Here is a 21232-nt window from a genome sequence, read left to right as displayed (position 1 = left end):
TATTCTCTCAGAAAGTCACTCAACTTTCAATTTTCCCTCAAAAGTCACTCAACTATGCACTCTTCTCTCAGAAAGTCACTCAACTTTCAATTTTCCCTCAAAAGTCACTCAACTATCCACTCTTTCCTCAGAAAGTCACTCAACTATCCACTCTTTCCTCAGAAAGTCACTCAATCTATTAAATTATTTTTAATTAAAATTTATTGATATTAATTATTTATATAACAAACCAAAAATTTTAAAAAATAAATTAAATCATTTAGTGATCCACCCACCTAACCCGACCCATTAAAAAATATGATATGACCCATTTTATTTTATCTTTAATCCTAAATTAATCCCTCTCTTTAACCTTGAATTAGGATTAGATTTCCAGTGCTAGGCTGCCTCACTTGTGGCCGTGAAGGTTGCCTCACTGGTGGTTGTGAAAGCTGCCTCACTGGTGGTTGTTGAAAAGGCCTTGCAGGCTGTTGCGTGGGCTGTTCAGAGGGCTGTAAAGACACACAATTAGAAGTATAAAACTGATTAAAATTTAAAACAAAAACAAAAGTACTTACCACTGATTTACAAGTTCTTTTGTTATGCCCAACTTGATGGCATTTAGAACATGACATCTTTACTCCGTTTTTTATGCTTTCCCCCTTTTTTTTTCTTGGTTCATCTTTATCTTTTCTTCTACATCTACCTGGTCTTCCAGACATTGGCTTCACTTCAGAAGGCTCAACACGTGGATTATTGGTGTCAGGCCACATTACCATATTGGAGATGAGTTGTAAAAAGTACTTATATGCACTTAGGAATGTATCTTTTTTATACCAATGTTCCACATAATTTTCTGGTTCTTGCCCAATATGATATAAGTCACAAATTGCATGTTGGCAAGGTATGCCCCTCAACTGTCACAACCTACAGCTACATGTCTTTCTAGTCATGTCAATTATGTGTCTATACTCTCCTTCTTGGATTTCAAATCCAATGTCATGATTCCAATTCACCCTTAGTGCCCTGCCAATCTCTTTGTTTTCTTCTAAAATCAGTCTTGCCATAGGTGAAATGTCACTGATCCAAGTATCTGCAAACTTAATCATATCTCCATGCCTATCCATCATTTTATGCCTAATATCTTCAAGCATACTAATTACAAATTTGTGTCTAGGACCAACAATCCATGAGTTAAATGTTTCACACATATTATTTTTCACCACATTACACTTTGATCTTTCACTAAATAAAGCTCTACACCAATATTCTTTGTTATATCCAAGCAATGGCTCAAATATTTTATGACCCAATTTCCTCATATATTCAAATTCATCTCTTAATTTAACCTCGAAACTAGCTTTGGAGCATCTCCAAAATGCTTTTCTCCTTTCCTCACCTCTCCATCTTTTTTGCCAGTTTGCCCAAATATGTCTTGCACACATTCTTCTTTTAACATTAGGAAGTAAGACTTCCACTGCCACCTCAAGACCCTAAGAAATATAAAATCAAGACACCTTGTTTATCATACACACTAACAATATCACTTACTTCACACACTAACAACATCCACACACATTAGCAGTAACTGAGACAAATAAACAAAAACAATAGCTAACTTCACTTGCTTCAAACACTAACGACAGACAGTGACAATAACTAACAGTAAAAACTTACAGTAACACAAAGCAGTAAGTCAAAAAAAAAGTATAATAAATATCTTTTGCATGTCATACATGATTGTTATGCCACTTCCATCACCAAGTTGCAAGTCTTCAATGAGATAGATTAAGAACCAACTCCAAGAGTGTTTAGTTTCTTGATCAACAACTGCCAAGCTATTGGATACATTTGATTGTTTCCATTTTTTCCAACAGCCACTAATAATTCTTTTCTACATGCACCCTTCAAAAAGCATCCATCCAATCCTATAATCTTCCTACAACCTTCTAGCCATCCATTTTTCAATGCAACAAAACAGACATAAAAATATTTGAACAAGTGTAAGCCAGGGACTGTTTCATTATCAGTTCTAACCCAACAAGAACTCCAAGATTTGTACTCTTAATCATATCAGCATAGTCTAAGAACCTTAAAAACTCAAGCTTCCAATCACCCAAGAACTTGGCAATAACATTCATTTTTGCCCTGTAACGTATTGATCTTCCCACTTTTAATCACCATTCTTTTCTTAGTGTCTCTTGAATATTAGTTCTTTTTTTTTTGCAGCTTCATACTTTTTGTCTTCCCTAAGTTTTTCTCTAAAAGCTCTCAGTTCTTCATTAATTTCACTATCATCCTGATCTGGAACATCATCTAAGTCATCCTCTTCAAAGTCAAGAGAATCACCATTTCCTTAAACTAATGGATTTTCAACTTCACCTACCCCGTGTGAAACCCTAGAGCAATTTCCCAATTCTTGATTATTTTTTTCAATAGAAAATGGTTCAAAGTAGTGGACCTCCCTTCTTTATCAGTCACATGCTTCAAAAACAACTTAATAGATGACTCACTCCACAAATCTTTAACAAAGTTATATAGTTGGTTGTCACTTTCTAACTTAACAAAATTATGGGTCCCAATATCTTTTGCATGCGATTTCAGTTCGGTCAAAGAGAAGTGATCCTTATGTGCTGAAAATGATGTTTCCCAATTTCGACACGTATTGACCTTTATAAAAGCGACCGCCATGGTGAAAAATAGCTATAATATGACCAATATGCATAGACCTGTAAGAAAATAATAATTTTACATTAATGGTGACAAAAAGATTCTACTTTGTAATCAAAGATAAACTTTCAAAATAGCAAAATCGGGGCATACCTGAACTAAATCGAGGAAGCTGAACATCAACTTCAGTAGCAATCTTGAATGACTTTCGCCTTTGATTCCAAGATTTTGATTCCCCTGATAACCTAGGGTTTTCACCTTTGAGCTGAGTGACTTTGATGAACAAACTGGTGAAATGTGAAATGGGTAGAAACGTTACCCTCAATATTAATTAAAATTAATTTTAATTTTTTTAGTTCTAAATGACGTGTAAACTTTTTTTAAAAAAAATGGTGTGTAAAATATTTAATTAGTTTGCAGCCATTGAGTGACTCACTAATACACATGGGCGCGATTGCATTTCACGCTCTTTGGGTCCAAAAATCGCGTGTGTATTTATAAAAAAAATAGGATAGTTAAAGTGCCTATTTGTGCACTGTGAAAGTTTGAGGTCATACTTAAAATTTGAAGCCAAGTTTAAGGGCAAATATATGTATTATGCCAATGAGAAAGTGTGAAAGGATTTCTTACTCTTTTTTTTTTTTAATTTAGTGTTGCTTTCTACATATCTTTTAATGTATCTAGTTGATTTTGATTCTTAAATTAATGTATAATTCTTTCGTTTCACCTTTACGATACATTATAATTTTATCATATACAATATATCATTTTCAAATATTAGTTTGGATACATAATTCTAATTTATTGAAACACAAATTAATATGTATTATGTTCATAATTTTGTATTATATATAATACAAATTTCGTTATCTTTTACTATCATATACATATCCAACCTTGTTCAACTAGAAGATTATGTATCTGTAAGACATTATCAAATATTACTATTGATACATAAACAAATGTTTTATAACAAAATCAGCCTGTATCATATTCATAGTTATGTACATGACACATAACATTGTTATGTATCATAGTTTTTTTTTAATATGATACATAACTGTATAAAACTGTTGACTTTGTTTTTTAATTTGTTACAATTTCGAAGATATTTGAGAGAAAAAATTTAAAATTTGAATTGTTTGGATCTGTTATTAGAATGACATCAATTTGATTTGCGTGATTCGAGAAACTGATAGCATACATGTTTCAAATGTAATGTATCCAGCAGAATGAAATGTACCCGGATGACATTACTTTTAGGAGATTTTTGAAAATTAAAAAAAAGTAGCGATAAAATGTAATTTGCTCTGGCTATCCTAAATTTTTTACTTTATTTTATGTCCCCTTTTCTAATTCAGCGGCAAATTACTTACGTGAACTTTGCCTCCTTTCCCAAAACTACAAACTTCTTCCCCAAGCTAGCTTTAATGCAATTTTCAATGATGGCAAAGTTAAAATTTTAATGCAACACAATGAAACTTGGGATTCAAACAACAAATACAATCTTATCATGTTGATGCAATTTTAGTCAATTTTACTTTCAATTTTGATAGATCTGGTCGAAACGATAGCAACACAGCTACAGAAGGAAATTGCTACAAGCAATATAAAATATGCACTTCCACATGAACTTTCACCACGGAAAATTACGAATAACATGGGGGTGAAAATCTATTTTGCATTGAAGAAACACAATCCTGTAAAAAATAATAATCAAGAGCAACATTCAATGTAAGAAAATTTTCAATATCAGACTCAAAAATCTCGTAAAAAAAGAGGTATGTATAGGATATACATCAAAGTATGTGTGTATATATACTCTGATGGTATCTGTTATGCGGAATTTGAGATAATACGAGAAAATATAAACGCGAAAAACAAGACAACAGATTTACGTGGTTCACCAATAAATTGGCTACGTCCACGGGGAAGAGGGAGAGCAGTTTTATTATGGAGAGGCAAGAACATAATTACAGAATAGGGTTTGCCATAGCGTCTATATATAGTGCTAAGCTACGCCCTAACAGGCTTGGGCCCAAAATACAGAATTGACAGATAATTAAGGGCCCAATACAACAACATTGTATACCGTCGGGCCGGGGGCGTCTCCGCCCCCCCGGACCCCCAGGCCAGGGGGCGCGTCGCCCCCCTGGACCCCCCGACTCGCTGACCGGGCAGCGAGACCCCCGTCCTTTCTGTTTGTAACGGGTCCGATTCAAGGCATTCAACAGTATCAAATAGAGAAAAATAGCGCTTCGCTGAAGAACATTACTCTACTATTCTTAGATACTATTAGAGCGTGTGTATATATATACTACGATAACTTTAGTGAAAAAGACTGCCAAAAAATTGCTTAATACCATCAGGTTTATTATACTATAATAGTGTCAAGGAGTAAGAGGCAGAAATCCAGTGAAAACTAGCTAAATCGATGATTGATACCAGAAAAGTCTATATATACTTACATGGTAACAGAAAGACACAATGCTTCAGTGAAAACACTACTCGATTACTCCTTGATGCACGCGCGCGCACACTATATGATGTCATCAAGAAGGGACATGCAATGCTTCAATGAAAAAAATTGATCAATTACTGTTTGATACCATCAGAGCTTTATATATACTCTGATGGTATCAAGCAGTAAAAGACAGAGATTTAGTGAAAACTAGCTAAATTAATGTTTTGATAACAACAACGTGTGTGTGTATTATCTGATGGTATCAAACACGAAGAAGTATTGTTTCAATGAAAATACTACTTAGTTACTTTTCATGCTATTAGAGTATCATATATTACTAAACATGAACAAAAAATTTGAAAGTTGAATTACGGTTTTACCCCTTCTATAAATTAAATTGCTATAAAATATTTCAATATTTGATTATATAAATTTAATTAAATGTTAGTGACTTTTAGACTTTCTAAGATTAATTTCCTAATTAAATATCTAATTTATTGATATTTATCATCTATCATCTATATGTATATAATTATTATTTTTTTTAAAAAAAAATTACCTAAATTTCTTTACTTTTCCTCTTCTTATAACTTTTTCCTTAACCCCTCTCATGAATAATATAATTGATGTGGATAAAGTATTATCCTTTATGATAAATAACGAAATTTAATAATTTAAAGGGTGCAAATCTACAAAATGGAGACACACATTGATAATGTCCTCTTGATTATTATTAAAGAATGATTCTAGCTTCACAAATTTAAATTCATTGATGCTTAATTACATGATAAGAACTTTAGTTGTTCTTTCTACATGATTTGCTAACTTTAATTTTTTTTCATATTCTTCATTTATTTATTATTATTTTCTAATTACTTATCAACTTTTATACTCTTAATATTCATAACTCTCATCTTTTCATATTCATAACCTCCAAATATTTAAACTAAAACTTTAAGATATCTTGAAAAAGTATAAACAGAGACGGATCCACACTATGGAGAGGGGGTGCACGTATATCAGGTAACTTGAAAAAAATTATATGTATATATGTATATCTATTTTGAAAACTGATAGAATTTACAATATACTTAACAATGCAACCACGATAAGCATAAAAGTGCCCTTCTGCTACTAGTACAAGCTAGAAATACCATCCCTTAGATCAGTGTTCGAATCCAACCAAAGACTTTTTTTTATTGTTTTTATTTTAAGTTTAGCTTAAAACTCATATTTGAGCTACGTTTATATTGGTATACATAAAGTCTTCAAATCTTGAATTATGACTTATATAGAAATAATGGAAATATTATCGTTGTATACCTTCGAGATATACGGTAGTTTTTTGTATTGTATATCGTTCAATTATACAAAACATAAATGGTATATTTTGTACTTGCTATATTTTTTCTCTAAATAAATTTCGAATTAATATTTTTCAAAATAGATATTTGACATAATTTCCGCTTGAGCACAATGTGTGTAAATATCTCAAACTTACTGAGGATGGATGTTGTTCTAAGTTTAGAACTTAATTATGACTCGTTATTATTATTCAGACGATAAATTAACTTTTTTTAGAGGATCTAAGTCACGATTTATTTGACGAGAGGGAATTGCTCTGATGGTAAGCACCTCTCACTTCAATCGAAAATTGTGAGTTTGAGTCACGAAGAACACAATAGGGGTGGGAACTCCTATGAAGGGTAAAAAAAAAAGTCACGATTCATTTATTGATTTGACATGTTTAACCGGTCAAAATTTGATCCAATACCACTATCTATCTATATATAATATATATTATTTTTTTAATTTTTTATTTATTATTATTATCCATTTATTGATTTTATATATTTTAACTTGTCAAAGATTGCCCTTTATTATTTGCCACCTCAATATTGTTATGGTGCAAGTCAACCAAAGTAGTTTATATTATATGAGATAGAAAACTAATTCTATTAAATTTTCTAATGGGAATTAGATACATAGTGAAGTTATTCATGACCTCAGGAAAATGGAAGCAGGTAGCTTCTGGCCTTGACAAATTCAATGTATATTATAACATTTGCATTGAATTGAAAATGAGAGTTGTTTGAAGCATGCTCTTATTGTCTTAAAGTCGATCTTTAGATGTATTAATTAAATGAATGTATTAAAAAAGATGAAGATGAATTGAAAATCATAAGAAATAAAATTATCTCGAAATATTGATAATTTCTATGAAAATATGTACTTTTACTCATGCCATGTTAATGTATTTACCTTGGGACACAACCATTTCTAGGAGTCTTTTAGTCTTATTAGGATTTTGGTAATGCAAGTGATAAATATATAAAAAAAATAATTAGTACTTCATTTTCTTTTTGTTTTGTTTTGTATAACTTCTACTTGATATGAATTTAAATAGATAAACATGCATGGTAAATGAGAATTTATGTAGTCACATTCAACTTATTTGGAATTGAGTTATGGTAATTGCAACTGATTTCTTTATTTTCTAATGGTGCTCAATAATCAAGTTCATATATTCTATTTTTGAATTCTTTGTAATTTTTATTTTATCCGTGATCTAATATATGTAGCAATATAATTTATTTTAAATTTTTTATCATTACCTCTCGTGAGGAAAAGATTCTATAGAAAAATATATTATACAATACAAATATAACATAAAAACTTCTTCTTCTTTTTCAAGTAATCCAAAATATATTAAGGTAGTGATTATTTAATTTTCATATTGAGAGACAAAAATTCATAATCATCATTGAGATGTAGATATCTCACTAACACGTAGAAATATTATATGTTAGTGCCAATTACTTTCAATTGCGGGGATAGCTCAGTTGGGACAGCGTCAGACTGAAGATCTGAAGGTCACGTGTTCGATCCACGTTCACCGCATTGTTTGTTTTCTTTTTGGGTTCAAATTATTTTTTTCTTAATTTAAAGTTTTATGTGATCAAAATAAAATTTGTTATGACAAGAAATCTATTAATATAACTTTTAATGATTTAAACACAAGGATATTGTCTTACTTTCATTTTATGCAATTATCAAATTTATTACTTATTAGAGTGGTTACATATAAAATAGCAAGACAAATAAAAATCCATAGTAAATGTAAACAAACAATATTGATATTTTATCTATAATGTAATTTTTATTTGAATTAAGAGAAATTTCATAGATAACATTATTACACAGGTCAGATATGTAATGTTGCAAGATTTTGTTTAATTATAACACAAAGTATCTTAGTTTCACAATGTAATGGAATGCAATATATTTATGTCCATTATAATAATGAAACATATTGTATTTACTCCCTAATAATAGTGAAATACACATTGTATTTGTGCACATAATAAATGTATTAAAGCGTATTTTATGTCTCTACAGAAGAATACATACATTCGTGTACATAATAAGTGTATCCGAGCATATTTAATATTTTTATAGCAGAATACATTAAATTTATGCACATAATAATGGTGAAACAAATTATATCTACGCACATATATAATAAGTGCATACACAACATCCGTGTAGCGGAATATATTGTATTTAAGTATATAATAATGGTTATATAGTATTTAAGCATATAATAATGGTGAAATACATTGTATTTCATACTTAATAAGTGTATATGCATGTATATAATATTTCTGTCAAATTGTGTTTACGCTGATAATACGTATATTTGTGTTTTAAAAAACAACCTCTCTATCATCTAAGGTAAAGATGATGTTTACATATATTTTATTTTTTTCAAATCTTATTTTACGAGATTATACTAAATATATTATTGTGGTTGAATAAGTATATCAACACATATATGCTACAAAATTCCAAACGTATTATTGGATGGTACATACTTCTTGCATTGGATTGAATTGAATTTGCGGGTAGGTTTTCACGGTAAAAGATATCGCAGAAAAATCGATAAATAGTGTGATTTTGTACGTCGTTTTTTTGGATTTTATTTTTTTTAAAAAAATCCAGTAAAGCGATGGTGTGGTTTTATCTGCCGCTTTTTTGAATTTTCCAAAAAAATAAATTTCCAGAAAAGTGGCAGACCGTGTTGCCATTTGAAAATTAAAAAAAAATTAAATTAAAATAGAGCGACGGAGTCCGTGCATTTGCTAAAAAAATAGTCAAAAAGCCACGCTGTCCTCGCTTTTAAAAAAGCATTGAGCTAAAAACCAACGAAAGTAATTGCGTCGCTTTTTCATCAATTTTGACCAAAAAAGTTACGTAACCCATCGCTTTTGATTGTCGTTTTTTAACTTTTAACAGTGATATCTATTGACATGATGTAAATATTAAATAAAAATAAGTATTTATCCATTTTGACCATAACATAAAGGTGTGGGAGGTTGTTATTATTACTTCACAAGTAATAATAATAATAATAATAATAATAATAATAATAATAAGATTATCCGTTAAACAAGGGGGACAATTAAATAGTGAATCCCATCCTTATCAACACCTAATTATTTAATCTAAAAAAGTTGGTTGATTGTACTTGAAATCTACTACCACTTGTTAATTTGTAAATTAATCTTTAATCAAGCATTTCATTTTCTTATTAATTCCTTTCTCTTTCATCTTATTTTCAGTCTAATCATTGATGTTAGCCAACTTGAACAAAGATTTTGCTTCAAGAAAGCAAGAAATTAATCTTTCTACATACTAATTGATCATTAAATACTAATCAAGCTTTAATTACTCATTGATCCTCTAGTTTTGAGATAATATTTCTTTTTTTTTTCAACATATATGGAAGAAGGATTAGTAGGTCCAAGGATATATAGTTGTTTTAAATGCAGAAATCACATTGCTCTTCATGATGATATTGTCTCCAAATGTTTTCAGGTTATGATTTTTTCCTTTCACTTTATCTCATTTTTTTTAGTTTCTTTCTTTTCTAGGAGAACTTTAAATAATAAAAAGAAGAAGGGCACACATTTTTTTTTAATGTGATGAAATTAATCTTTAAGATTTTTATAAGTTTGTATTTAAAAAAGATATTCAATATGAATAAATTATTTATTTAGACTCAATAAATTCAAAATTTTGGCTTCACTTCTATTTAGTGGCGACACCATATATATATTTGAAGGGTATCAATAGATCCTTTCACTATAAAATTATATTATGTATATGTAAAATAATCTTTTTATGTATATATGTTATGTGTTGAATTCTCTTGATTTATTCGTATGTGTACTTTTTCTTATTTTGATACATCTTAGTAAAATTCTGATTATGCTACTGATCAGGCTTTTACAACCATAGATTTGAAATTATGAGTTTCAGATAGTTCATCATGATTTGAACTTTATGACTTTGATTTCAGAGTTCTACCACAATCCATGATCATTATATCTTTTACTTATTGAGTAAATTTATAATCACATTTATTAAGTTTGAACTAGTAATATTTTTATGTTACGTAAAAAAATATTGAAATTCAGTTAAACATTTTATATTTGCTTTTGTTTATAACAAAATATGTTGTGAAAAAGGCAGGCAAGAACAGGGAGGGCTTATTTGTTTACACATGCCATGAATGTATATTTAGGGGAAAATGAGGAGAGACAACTAATGAGTGGTTTGCATATTGTGGCTGATGTTAAATGCTCTGATTGTGGGGAAGTTTTGGGATGGAAATATGAAAAAGCATATAATGAAACTCAAAAGTACAAAGAAGGAAAATTTGTTCTTGAAAACTTTAAGATTGTCAAGGAGGGGTTTTATGAACATATCTCAAGTGGATGACTCAGTCAACGATAACGTATCTAATGTAATTTTATAAAATAAAATGTTGAAAAGAATAAAGTGTATATAAATCTTTTTTATTGGATGAACACAATATTAACTATATGTTTTGATGTAATATTATTTATTTATTCAATTCAATAAAGTGATACATTGAATAGATCAGATTATCATATATGCATATTCAACGTGTATAGTAGTTAATTTAGTGTATATATTCCATCTCATATACAGAAGATTAAATAATCATCCGTTCTAATGAGTTGAAAATTATAGTTTATAACTGAAGATGGATTTTTGAACAAACCATCCATATGGTTGTAGCACGAGATAAAATATTATTTATCTTAATTGTTACAACTTATAATAATAATACATAGTTTTAAGTCTTTGTGCTAGTTATTTCGTATGTATTGAACATGATCGTGTAGACACAGATGTTATAGATTGTCTAACAAAAATATATTTTTTAAATTGGTAAATGTACTTATATTCTAAATATTTATATAATTATCACGAGTTGTATATATTAATTGTCGTTTTGATTTATTAAAAGGTGAGATATTGAGATTAATTAATATGCATGGCAGATCGGATGATATATATATATATATATATATATATATATATATATCACCACAACAAAAACAACTTTTAGCGATAATAAATATGGACATTAAGAAAAATTGCTAAAATCTTTACCGGCGTTAGTTAAGTGCCATTAGAACCAATATCGCTAAAGACTTTAGTGAATATACAAAAAGTGTTGATTACCGCTAATGATAATTTTTGATATAGTGTATGCATATATATTGGTGAAATAATCACTTCTCAATATAGAGATTGATGAATACCCTTTTTATGAGAAATTTACAAGTATTCATGTTTAAACTTGATGAACAGATTTATGAATTCAGTGTATGAAATAAGTTAAGCATTACTCTAAAGAAAATTAATTATAGAGCTAAATTCGTCAAAAATTAATTTATTGATCAATATTTATAGTCTTAACATGAGGAATTACATATAAGATTAATAGGGAATTTGAAGATACAAATAAAGAAGTGCAATTACAAATTTTCAGTATAATTATTTGTAATTTATTATAATAAAAACTAATTTAAGTTATTTTTTTGAATCATATCATAAGAGATTGGTCTCTAATTTGTTCAAACAACTCACAATCCTATTTGAAAAGGAAGAAGGGCATGTTCTTTTTCTTCCAAATTTTGGATTGAGAAAAAACTTCTTCATAAATAGGATTCTTCTATAATTTTCTATAGAATATTTGCAAAATTTTAGTACTGGTATCGAATTTACCTTAAGATATTTGCTTACTGTTTGACAGATATGCTTTAAGTAGGATTATTCAATACACTTTATATATAATATGTATTTGTGTTTGTTATCTATAATTCATAGAAGCAATAACCTTTTCAAATGCGTTCATTACGTGCTATTTCTTAACAATGACATCATAAATCATAAAACATGCAATATGCATTTTGTATTTGTTATCTATAATTTATATAAGCAATAAATTTTTCGAATGTGTTCATTGCTATTTTTCAACAATGACATCATAAACCATGCTTCCGTCTAAATAGTTAACGATACATATTTATTAAAATCGCAAGATACATTAATTGTTATTGGCGACTTTTTTAAAAGGAATTCTTTCGTGATTTATATAAATTCAATGAAATAAAAAGGAGAAGAATAGAGGGTTTGGTGACGTCAGACTAATATAAATTTATTTATTTATACTAAAAAAAAAGGCAAGACTTTATGTATATTAGTATTTTAATCATAATATATGATAAAGAATTATTGAAATCAAACTACTGACTTTTAAAAATATTGATTTTTTTCCAATTTGATTAGCAAAGTGAATTCAATTTTTTTAAAGTGAATTTTGAGTGACCTATTCCACCGAATGAGGCCTTTCTTTTTTAATGAGTTTTTGATAAATTTTATTTTATGGAATTTAGTTTAATATAAAATTTGTACAAAAATAATATATGACTATTTGGTGATAAGGTCTTCTCCACGATTATATAATGAGGTTTGAATTTAATTGTACAATGTTTATAGGAATGTTTAGTTAGATTGTTATGTTTTGCAATATCAAATTCAACAGTTAATGCAATGTCAAGCTTACTCCTTTGCTCAAAATAAATATTACTCTCAAATTTGTTTTGATTCAAAATAGTGCTAAATGTTAGGATCGGAAATAAGCAGGTGTAAATGCGGAAGCTAGCAATGCAAACCTCAAATGATCACGAGTAAGAAGACAACCAGAAATATACCAAAAGACACAAAGATTTAACGTGATTCGGTCAATCGACCTACGTCCACAAAGGAGATGAGCAATCAACTATAAATATGAGAGTACAAAATACATATGGAAACAACCTCAACCAAATTCACTCAGAATACATGGGAGGTTCACCAAGTGATAACGTATCAAACTTGTGACCCACAATTTCTCCCCCTAACCAAAAACTCTCAAAGCCTTAAAGACTATATTGTGAATGCTGATTAAGTTAGAAGGATCATTCCTCTATTTATAGAGTCCTAAACCTTTTCCTACAAGAAAATGATTAGTCAATCCAAAACATTTTTCTAAAAGGAAAATCTATTTATGATAAGAAATTTAGGACAAATAAAACCCAAAACTAAAGAAGGTAAAATAATTGAAAAATATTATAATAGATCAACAAAACAATCATAAAAACATTAAATAATGAAATTCAAACTCATCACATACATATATATTCATACATCTCGAATAAACAATTGATTGAATTGGAGAATTACTCATACAATATATGAGAAACTTATTATGCCTTTTTATAGAACTGATAACGCTATTCGAAAAGTAAAATCAATCACTAATAATTACATTATAAAACCAATCATGCATTCGAGAATCACAATATACCACATTTAATCAAAGTCAATAGTAGATCAAGATTAGGCACAAACAAATCCCTCACACATACATATTAAATAAAATTGACTCTAAATCTTGAATTCGTATCGAATCAAAAATTAAAAGTCAAAGTGCAAAGGAATGTGACCTTTTCTTATCACTAACCAAATTCTTCACCTTGACCTTCACTCTTTCAGCCCCACTAAGTTGTTGCACCTTCTTAGCAATCCCAAAAGCTTCATCTTTCTCCATTTTCACCTCTGATGAAACCAAAACAACTTGTGTCCCACAAAGCTGATCATAAATCCTCTCAAATTCCATCAAAACTTCACCCACAATCCCCAATTTGTTCTTCTCCACCAAAAGCTTCACCACACCCACCAACTGTTTGTTGAAATTCCCCTTAGACAAAATCTCCTTAACAACATACCCTTTTTCTTGATTTCCCACAAAAGGGTCTGTCATAAGAACACGCACCTGATCATGTCTTAACCATCTTGATAACTTCCTCACGTCTTTGTCGAGTTTTTCAAGTGAGTTGTTGCAGTTACCTATGTCTATAAGTGCTGCAGCATACCCACTTGAAGCTCTTGTATGTGCTGTTTGATGCTTGGAAAAGGGTTGTTTGGGAGGTGGGGTTTTGGATGGAAATGGGAAATTTGTTGTCTTTTTATGTGTGAAAGAGTTGGTTTTGCTTGAGATTGAAGTTGGTTTTGGGAAATTGAAATGGGGTGAAGAAGAAGAAGATGATGTTGTTGTTGTATAGGGATTCTTGAAATGGTGGAAATCAGCAGAGTATCTGCGTATGTTTGGAAGTTTAAGGGAAGAAACAGAGGTAGAAAGGGTATCCATTGATTGGGTAAAGGAGTTAAACTTTTGAGAAGAAAAGGGAATGAAGGAAGATCAAGAAATTGTGGTGGGGAATATAGGTGACAAAGAACAAAACAAAGATAATTTTTTCAGCCACAAGTTGAACCAAATGATAGAGCTAGCTTATCTTGGGCTGGGATTACGGGCAAATATATACTAGTTAATTAGTTATTATAGTCGTAATCTTAATTAATTAGCATTTCCAAATAATATTTATTAATAATTGAATGGGCTCGGATTTTGAGTTTATATAATTCACTCATTCGTATAGTTCGAAATTTGTATAATATAATTTATAAAACTGTTGTATAATATAATTTGTAAAACTATTCGAAGTTGAGATATTTGTGTTAGTATAAATTTGTTATTTCAAATTTCTATAAAAACAACTCAATTATACGAATATACACGCAAATTATACAAATGAGACAACTTAAATTATAGTTATAGCCCTTAAAAATGCAAATTATAGTTATGAAGTATAATTAATTTTATTATAATTAGTTATTTGCAAAAATTCTCCCGAGTACAAGTAGGGTCTTGAACATTTGACCCGCTCCATGAGCAAATCTTCAAAGTTCACCAAGTTTTGACTTTGACCTTGACCTCAACCTCAACCTTGAAGGCTTATTCATATAGCAAACGGTAGATCAAAAGTTCAAGATTATCAATTTTCAAGGTTTATTGAGTGTAGTTTCTAGTGCCAAGTATCAGGCGTGGATATGTTGTGCAATGCTAAGTTTTGACTTTGACTTTGACTTTAAAGGTTTGTCCATATAGCGAACGGGGATCAAAAGTTCAAGATTATTAATTTTCAAGGTTTATTGAGTGTAGTTTCTAGTTCCAAGTATCAGGTGTGGATATATTGTGCAATGCTAAGTTTTGACTTTGACTTTGACCTTGAAGGTTTGTCCATATAGCAAACGGGGATCAAAAGTTCAAGATTATCAATTTTCAAGGTTATTGAGTGTAATTTTTAGTGTCAAATATTAGGTGTGGAGATATTGTAGAGTTTGTTGTGTTTTGACTTAGACTTTAACCTTGAAGGTTTGTCCATATAGCATATGAGGATCAAAAGCTCAAGATTATCATTTTTAAAGTTTATAGAGGGTAATTTTCAGTGGCAAATATTAGGCGTGAGATACTATAGAGCATTAAGTTTTGACTTTGACTTTAACCTTGAACTTGACAGTTTGTCCATGTAGCATATGGGGGATCAAAATTTCAAGATTATCCAAGGTTATTGAGTGTGATTTCCAGTGTCAAATCTCAAGTGTGGAGATATTGTAGAGTGCTAAGTTTTGACTTTGACTTTGACCTTGAAGGTTTGTCCATATAGCATACGGCGAATAAAAAATCTAAGATTATCTGTTTTCAGGTTATGGAGTTTAATTTCTAGTGTCAAATATCAAGCGAGGAGATAATGTAGAGTGCTAAGTTTGACTTTGACCTAGAAGGTTTGTCCATAAAAGTTCAAGATTATCAATTACTAAGGTTATTATTGAGTGTAATTTCCAATGCCAAATATCAGGCCGCCTAGAGATATTGTAGAGTGCTAAGTTTTAACTTTGACTTTGACGTAGAAGGTTTGTCCATATAGCATATGGTGGATCCGAAGTTCAAGATTATCAATCCAGGCTACCAAGTGTATTTGGCTTGCTCGGCACTGATTGGGCGACCTTGCTCATATTGATGTTGTGTCGAGCTGACAACTAGTGTAAAATTAACAAATTCATGATGAAAACAGATTGTATTTATATAGCCAATCCCGACTTATTTGAAACAAAAACTTAGTTGTAGCATTATGCCACAAGTAAGAAGCCTATCTAGCGATTTGATGAAAAAGGTAACGAATAAGCTCTATATGTTTTGGTGGTAAGGAAAATCAATGAATAAAACAATTATACATTATGATCTTCTCAAAGAACACAATAATTTGTTCAATGACACTATCTCCCCAACATTTGAAAAGTCTTTCTAGATTAAACCTGACTTTTTCCTTTCCTAATTTTTTCGTAGTCTGCTTCAGCATCTTTCAACTGTTCTTTCAGTTTGGCTATTCCACTCTCCAACTCTTCCGCTGAACATCGCGCACGAGAAGGTCGATATGGTGTTAGAAAACGATACTTGAATTCTTTCAGAGCTTCAACACCACAAACCTATCCAAAAAAAGAAGTTAGTAATATGAGTTGTCATCGGTTGACAAGATTTTATGGCCAGTATACTCTTTGAATGCACCAAAAGGTAAACGGAAATATATATATATATACGTGTCTGTGTGTGTTCGTGAGAGGAAGGTATCTTCATACCTCTTGTGGTAGCAAAGGCAGCTTAGTAATATTGAAGTCGTCATATAGCGTGTAGAACTGATCCAAGTATTTTTGTTGCATCCGCATTCTAGCCTTCAGCAACTGGGATTCAACAACTGAAAATAGTCACAAGTCAAATAGTTATGAATTCTCTTGCATTGGAACAGGTTATCATAAACAAAATGAGGTTATGGAAATAGATTAAAAGGGAAAAACAATCGAGGAAGTTTGTGTACCTTCTACATCATAGAGCACTTGGTTAATTATAATGTTGTGTGTATCGATCTCAAACCTAGTGAGTTCCTGAACAAGTCTTTCAGTCTCATATAGAGAGAGGAATTCCGGAATGCAAACACAAACAAACGTCGTCATGTCCTATAAGAAATGTGGTGTTTATTCATATACAGAGCTCAGAACAAGTAAAAATGAGAACATAAAGAAGGTCACTGTTCAGCTACTAGCACGAATCACTCAAACAACATTCTGGAAAAAGAAACACAAGTGTAGATAACACATATTGCAGTTCATCTTAGTAGATTTTTTCCACAATCTAAACAGAAGGATCACCAGAATATGTATTGTGATTATTTATGCTTTCATCCATATAAATAGTCTTTTTTCTAATTGAAAACACAAGTAACTGTTGTCAGCGATCAAGTTCAGACATTAAATTAACTGAATAAATATTCAACTGGATTGAAAAACTATTTTCTACTGAAACTAACAACGCCTCAAATAATGCATGAGCATTGCTACAAGCTATAGAAAATGCATGACTCTACAAACTCTGGACTAAATTGTCCCTATGTCTCCACCTAGAATTAATGAATATAAACAAGTTCTTCATAAAAGTAAATGAGCATTATTAGGATAACTCTTACGGGATCCTTAAATTGTCTGTTCACTTGTTCAATAATATCTCTCATGGCTTCCAACTTGCCTAGAATTGCATCCTCGCCAAATTCATCATCAACACCAAACACACGAGTCATCTGCGATTGACAAATACTTTGTATTAATAATAGATATACACAAACACATAATCCACTTCCTACAATCTGGCTTGAATTTTCAGGCTTGCAGATGAAACTAGCAATAATTTTGCACACATTTCTCGTAACCCCCTTATAATCTTGAGCTTTTGATCCTCATATGCTATATGGGATATCGTAGAGTGTTAAGTTCTCTCCTGTTTTTTTTCGGAGGGAAGGGGATGTTACCTGACTTAGAACACCACCAAATTTGCTCTTCAAACTCATTATTTTTGCAAGCCCCTTCTCTAATGTTGATGGGAACTGTAACAACCGGAGAGTATGTCCCGTTGGCGCTGTATCAAACACTATTACAGAGTAATCCATCGTTCTCACCAATCTAAAAAGAAACAAATCAAGTGTATTGAAGTCCACGTGATAAAGAAAACACCAGAATGTACATATAACCAGAAAACACAAGAGTTCATTTTTGCTTCTAGATCTCAACAAATACTAGCATATAAGGACTATCAATGTACCATAACAGGATGAAAATTACCAGTGAAAACTGTTACTAGATATGATTCAGATGTCCAGGAAAAGGAAAAGCAAGATTAAATTGGAATTAACGTAAACCCCACTATCCTGTTTCACTTATAATTAGCACACATGTATTCCAAAGTTGAACAGCCTGGCTCTAAACTTCTAATCTTAGTTTGCCTGATAAGCATGTGACAGCCAGCTTGATCTTTACAGTTTCCAGCATAAACCCCAAACGCGTGTAATTTCTATCAACCATTCCAAATACCATGTTACAAATCAAGATAAAAGGATACAGTGATGAGGCGAGCGAGCTACTTCACAAAATGATGTACTTCTAGAGAACTCAAACTCAAATCCATATCAATGGTGAACTCCCTAACTATTAAAATTAATTTTTAAGATCTTTTTGCCAAGTAACAGAAATCATGAAAATAACAAACTAACAAAAAAATGCCACATAGGTAAGCACCACTATATTCAAAAATATATGCCATATGAGTTAAGACTTGGACGCAAAAGATCAACAAAGACAAAAATCAAATCATTCACCATGTTGGCTTTTGAGTGTTTGTTAAGCAATGCATTAACCGTGCCATATGTAAAATCTGCAACCCTTGTATATTTCTAGAAAAAACAAATCAGGCAGCTAATGGGAACTTCCCATTAGCTGATATGCTTTCCTTAAGTGCTGAATTTAGAAGCCAAACACTGACTCCATTGAGAAAAGTTTGATCTAGGCAGGTAAGCAACACAATGAAGTACTGAAATTTTGACTACAAAAAGAAATTTTCTAAAAAGAACAGAACCTGCATGTGTATTCGTGCATATTAACAACTATATCTACAAAAGAAAACCTTATTTTCCTACACACACACACACACACACACACACACACATATATATATATATATAGCATTAGCTTGCTGGCACAGATTCATGAATTTGAAGTTGATGTCTCATGTCATTTCCTTTAATTTAGATACACTGTAAAAATTCTTAACTATCTCACTACCACAAATGTATTATTCTCTAGATCATATAAACGTTCTCTTAATGTCAGCTGAAATGATGCAAAAGTGACCATCAAACTTGATTTTTTCGAAAACCAAACAGTTAATTGCAGTGATCCTCTTCAAGTTGTTTAATATACTTGTATCATAATATCACCAGAATAACGCCAAAAATCATCCGAATTGCAGTTACTACATCCAATATATATACTTGAAAACTTTTTTTTAACTTCATTTTTGGGGAAGAGAATCCATAAACCCAATTTATGTGTCATGAAAAAATGTCACTTACTTTAGCATCTCAGCAAAACTCATAGCTTCATCAATCCCTGGAACTGCATTCGCCAAATCTGAGAAAAAACCGTCCACTCCTTCTGAACCACCTTCTTCATTCTCTATAGATGGATCAACTTCCTAAAGAACAGAACTTCAATTATAAAATCATTACCCCGTAACAGCATATCAGAACAAAATTGACCATAAACTGAAAAAACTAGATAATTTGATAAAGTTAAGCGTAAAATTCTCTTTAAAATCACTGAAATACATAATTCAACACACATTACAGTCGACAACAACGAGTATTACTCAAAATTTACAAGGATCAACCTTCCTATCCATTTTTTTAGTGTTCGGTTGGGTACAAAAGCCAGGTAACAAATGGTTAATGGTACAAGATGAACAATAACGTAATCAATGGAACTAGTTACACAAAAATTAAAGCAATTAACATGTTAAATTACAGGAATATATTGTAAATTATCAGTGTATATACGTCAAATCCGAAGTAAGTAATACTAAGATTAATGAATCAGGAAAAAAAAAATGAAGATGGAAAGCGGGTAGGTTAGGGTACCATGGCGTACAAATTGGTGAATCCATTAACAACGGTAGGAGTTTTAGCGAAACGTTGTTGAAATGCATCGCTTAGATTGTGAGCTGGATCAGTTGATATAATTAGAACAGAAGATCGGACCTGAGAAAGAAGGATCCCTAAAACAGAACTGCACGTCGTTTTTCCAACACCGCCTTTACCGCCTACAAATACCCATTTCAGTGTATCTTGTTCCATTAGGTTACGAACTGTACCTTCTGGTAAATCTGGATTATTCCAAGCCATGAATCTTAAATCCTTACTATCACCATTAATGATCCTTCATCTTTTGCGACATGTTAAATCCTCCATTTCAACATTTATCTTTTTCTTTTTCTTATATGCGTTAAATATAAATAATTCAATTTCTTTTAAAAGTTTAATAAATTACAATCATAATTTTACTAAATATAAATGCTATAGATGGTCTTTGATAATTATCAAAAGGTACAAATTGTTGGTTGCTAAGGTTTATAATTGTTGTGACTGGTCTTAAAGTTTAAAGACTCAAAAATCAAAACTAATATTAAAAAGTTTAATTTGATCTTATTTAAGTTGTATTTTCTTTAATATAAAAAGTAAATAATCAAATTAAAATTCTCATATCCAAACACCGATGCATAGCAAAGGGGTGTCAACTCTTTTTCTTTCGAAAAGAAATCAACTAATCGATACTTAAAAGTCATAATTAGATGGTACCTTACTTCTAACTATTCATCTTATTTTCATTTTTTTATGGTTCTAAAAATGAATACTAAAAAACACTTTATAAACTTCCAAACACCTCAAACAAAAAACTACATAAAAATCAAAAACATCTAAA

General features: G+C 30.6%; 3 protein-coding genes and 1 non-coding gene across 4 annotated transcripts; 2 read left to right on the top strand and 2 right to left on the bottom strand.

Moving 5' to 3' along the window:
• Positions 1 to 7941: 7941 nt before the first annotated feature.
• Positions 7942 to 8014, top strand: TRNAF-GAA. Its single transcript has one exon. It is a non-coding gene; the product is annotated as a tRNA-Phe (tRNA).
• A 1755-nt stretch (positions 8015 to 9769) lies between these two features.
• LOC107020684 (protein yippee-like At4g27745) lies at positions 9770 to 10909 on the top strand. The gene is made up of 2 exons (XM_015221141.2): positions 9770 to 9991; positions 10649 to 10909. Exons 1-2 carry the CDS (start codon positions 9896 to 9898, stop codon positions 10895 to 10897), a joined length of 345 nt encoding a protein of 114 aa, XP_015076627.1. The 5' UTR covers positions 9770 to 9895; the 3' UTR covers positions 10898 to 10909.
• A 2765-nt stretch (positions 10910 to 13674) lies between these two features.
• On the bottom strand, positions 13675 to 14798 carry LOC107020682 (ATP synthase subunit delta, chloroplastic). Its single transcript, XM_015221140.2, has one exon. The coding sequence runs from the start codon at positions 14682 to 14684 to the stop codon at positions 13959 to 13961; it is 726 nt and encodes a 241-aa protein (XP_015076626.1). The 5' UTR covers positions 14685 to 14798; the 3' UTR covers positions 13675 to 13958.
• Positions 14799 to 16569: 1771 nt separating this feature from the next.
• Positions 16570 to 20751, bottom strand: LOC107019102 (ATPase ARSA2-like). The gene is made up of 7 exons (XM_015219679.2): positions 20392 to 20751; positions 19828 to 19949; positions 18232 to 18382; positions 17893 to 18003; positions 17248 to 17386; positions 17012 to 17127; positions 16570 to 16861 (listed from the first exon to the last, which is right to left on the bottom strand). The coding sequence occupies exons 1-7, from the start codon at positions 20653 to 20655 to the stop codon at positions 16685 to 16687; spliced, it is 1080 nt and encodes a 359-aa protein (XP_015075165.1). The 5' UTR covers positions 20656 to 20751; the 3' UTR covers positions 16570 to 16684.
• Positions 20752 to 21232: the final 481 nt, after the last annotated feature.

The sequence above is a fragment of the Solanum pennellii genome, chromosome 5, assembly GCF_001406875.1.
Source record: "Solanum pennellii chromosome 5, SPENNV200".
Lineage (NCBI taxonomy): Eukaryota > Viridiplantae > Streptophyta > Magnoliopsida > Solanales > Solanaceae > Solanum > Solanum pennellii.
Note: the sequence above shows the minus strand (reverse complement) of the source record. Positions and strands in the feature narration are given on the sequence as shown.

What these genes read in the sequence shown, in the direction of transcription:
- LOC107020684 (XM_015221141.2), top strand. Translation starts at nt 9,896, where the DNA reads ATGGAAGAAGGATTAGTAGGTCCAAGGATATATAGTTGTTTTAAATGC. An exon ending in TTGTCTCCAAATGTTTTCAG is followed by an intron (nt 9,992 to 10,648) that starts GTTATGATTTTT and finishes TGAAAAAGGCAG; the next exon opens with GCAAGAACAGGGAGGGCTTA.
- LOC107020682 (XM_015221140.2), bottom strand. Translation starts at nt 14,684, where the DNA reads ATGGATACCCTTTCTACCTCTGTTTCTTCCCTTAAACTTCCAAACATA.
- LOC107019102 (XM_015219679.2), bottom strand. Translation starts at nt 20,655, where the DNA reads ATGGCTTGGAATAATCCAGATTTACCAGAAGGTACAGTTCGTAACCTA. An exon ending in TCACCAATTTGTACGCCATG is followed by an intron (nt 19,950 to 20,391) that starts GTACCCTAACCT and finishes TCTGTTCTTTAG; the next exon opens with GAAGTTGATCCATCTATAGA. An exon ending in TTGGTGGTGTTCTAAGTCAG is followed by an intron (nt 18,004 to 18,231) that starts GTAACATCCCCT and finishes TGTCAATCGCAG; the next exon opens with ATGACTCGTGTGTTTGGTGT.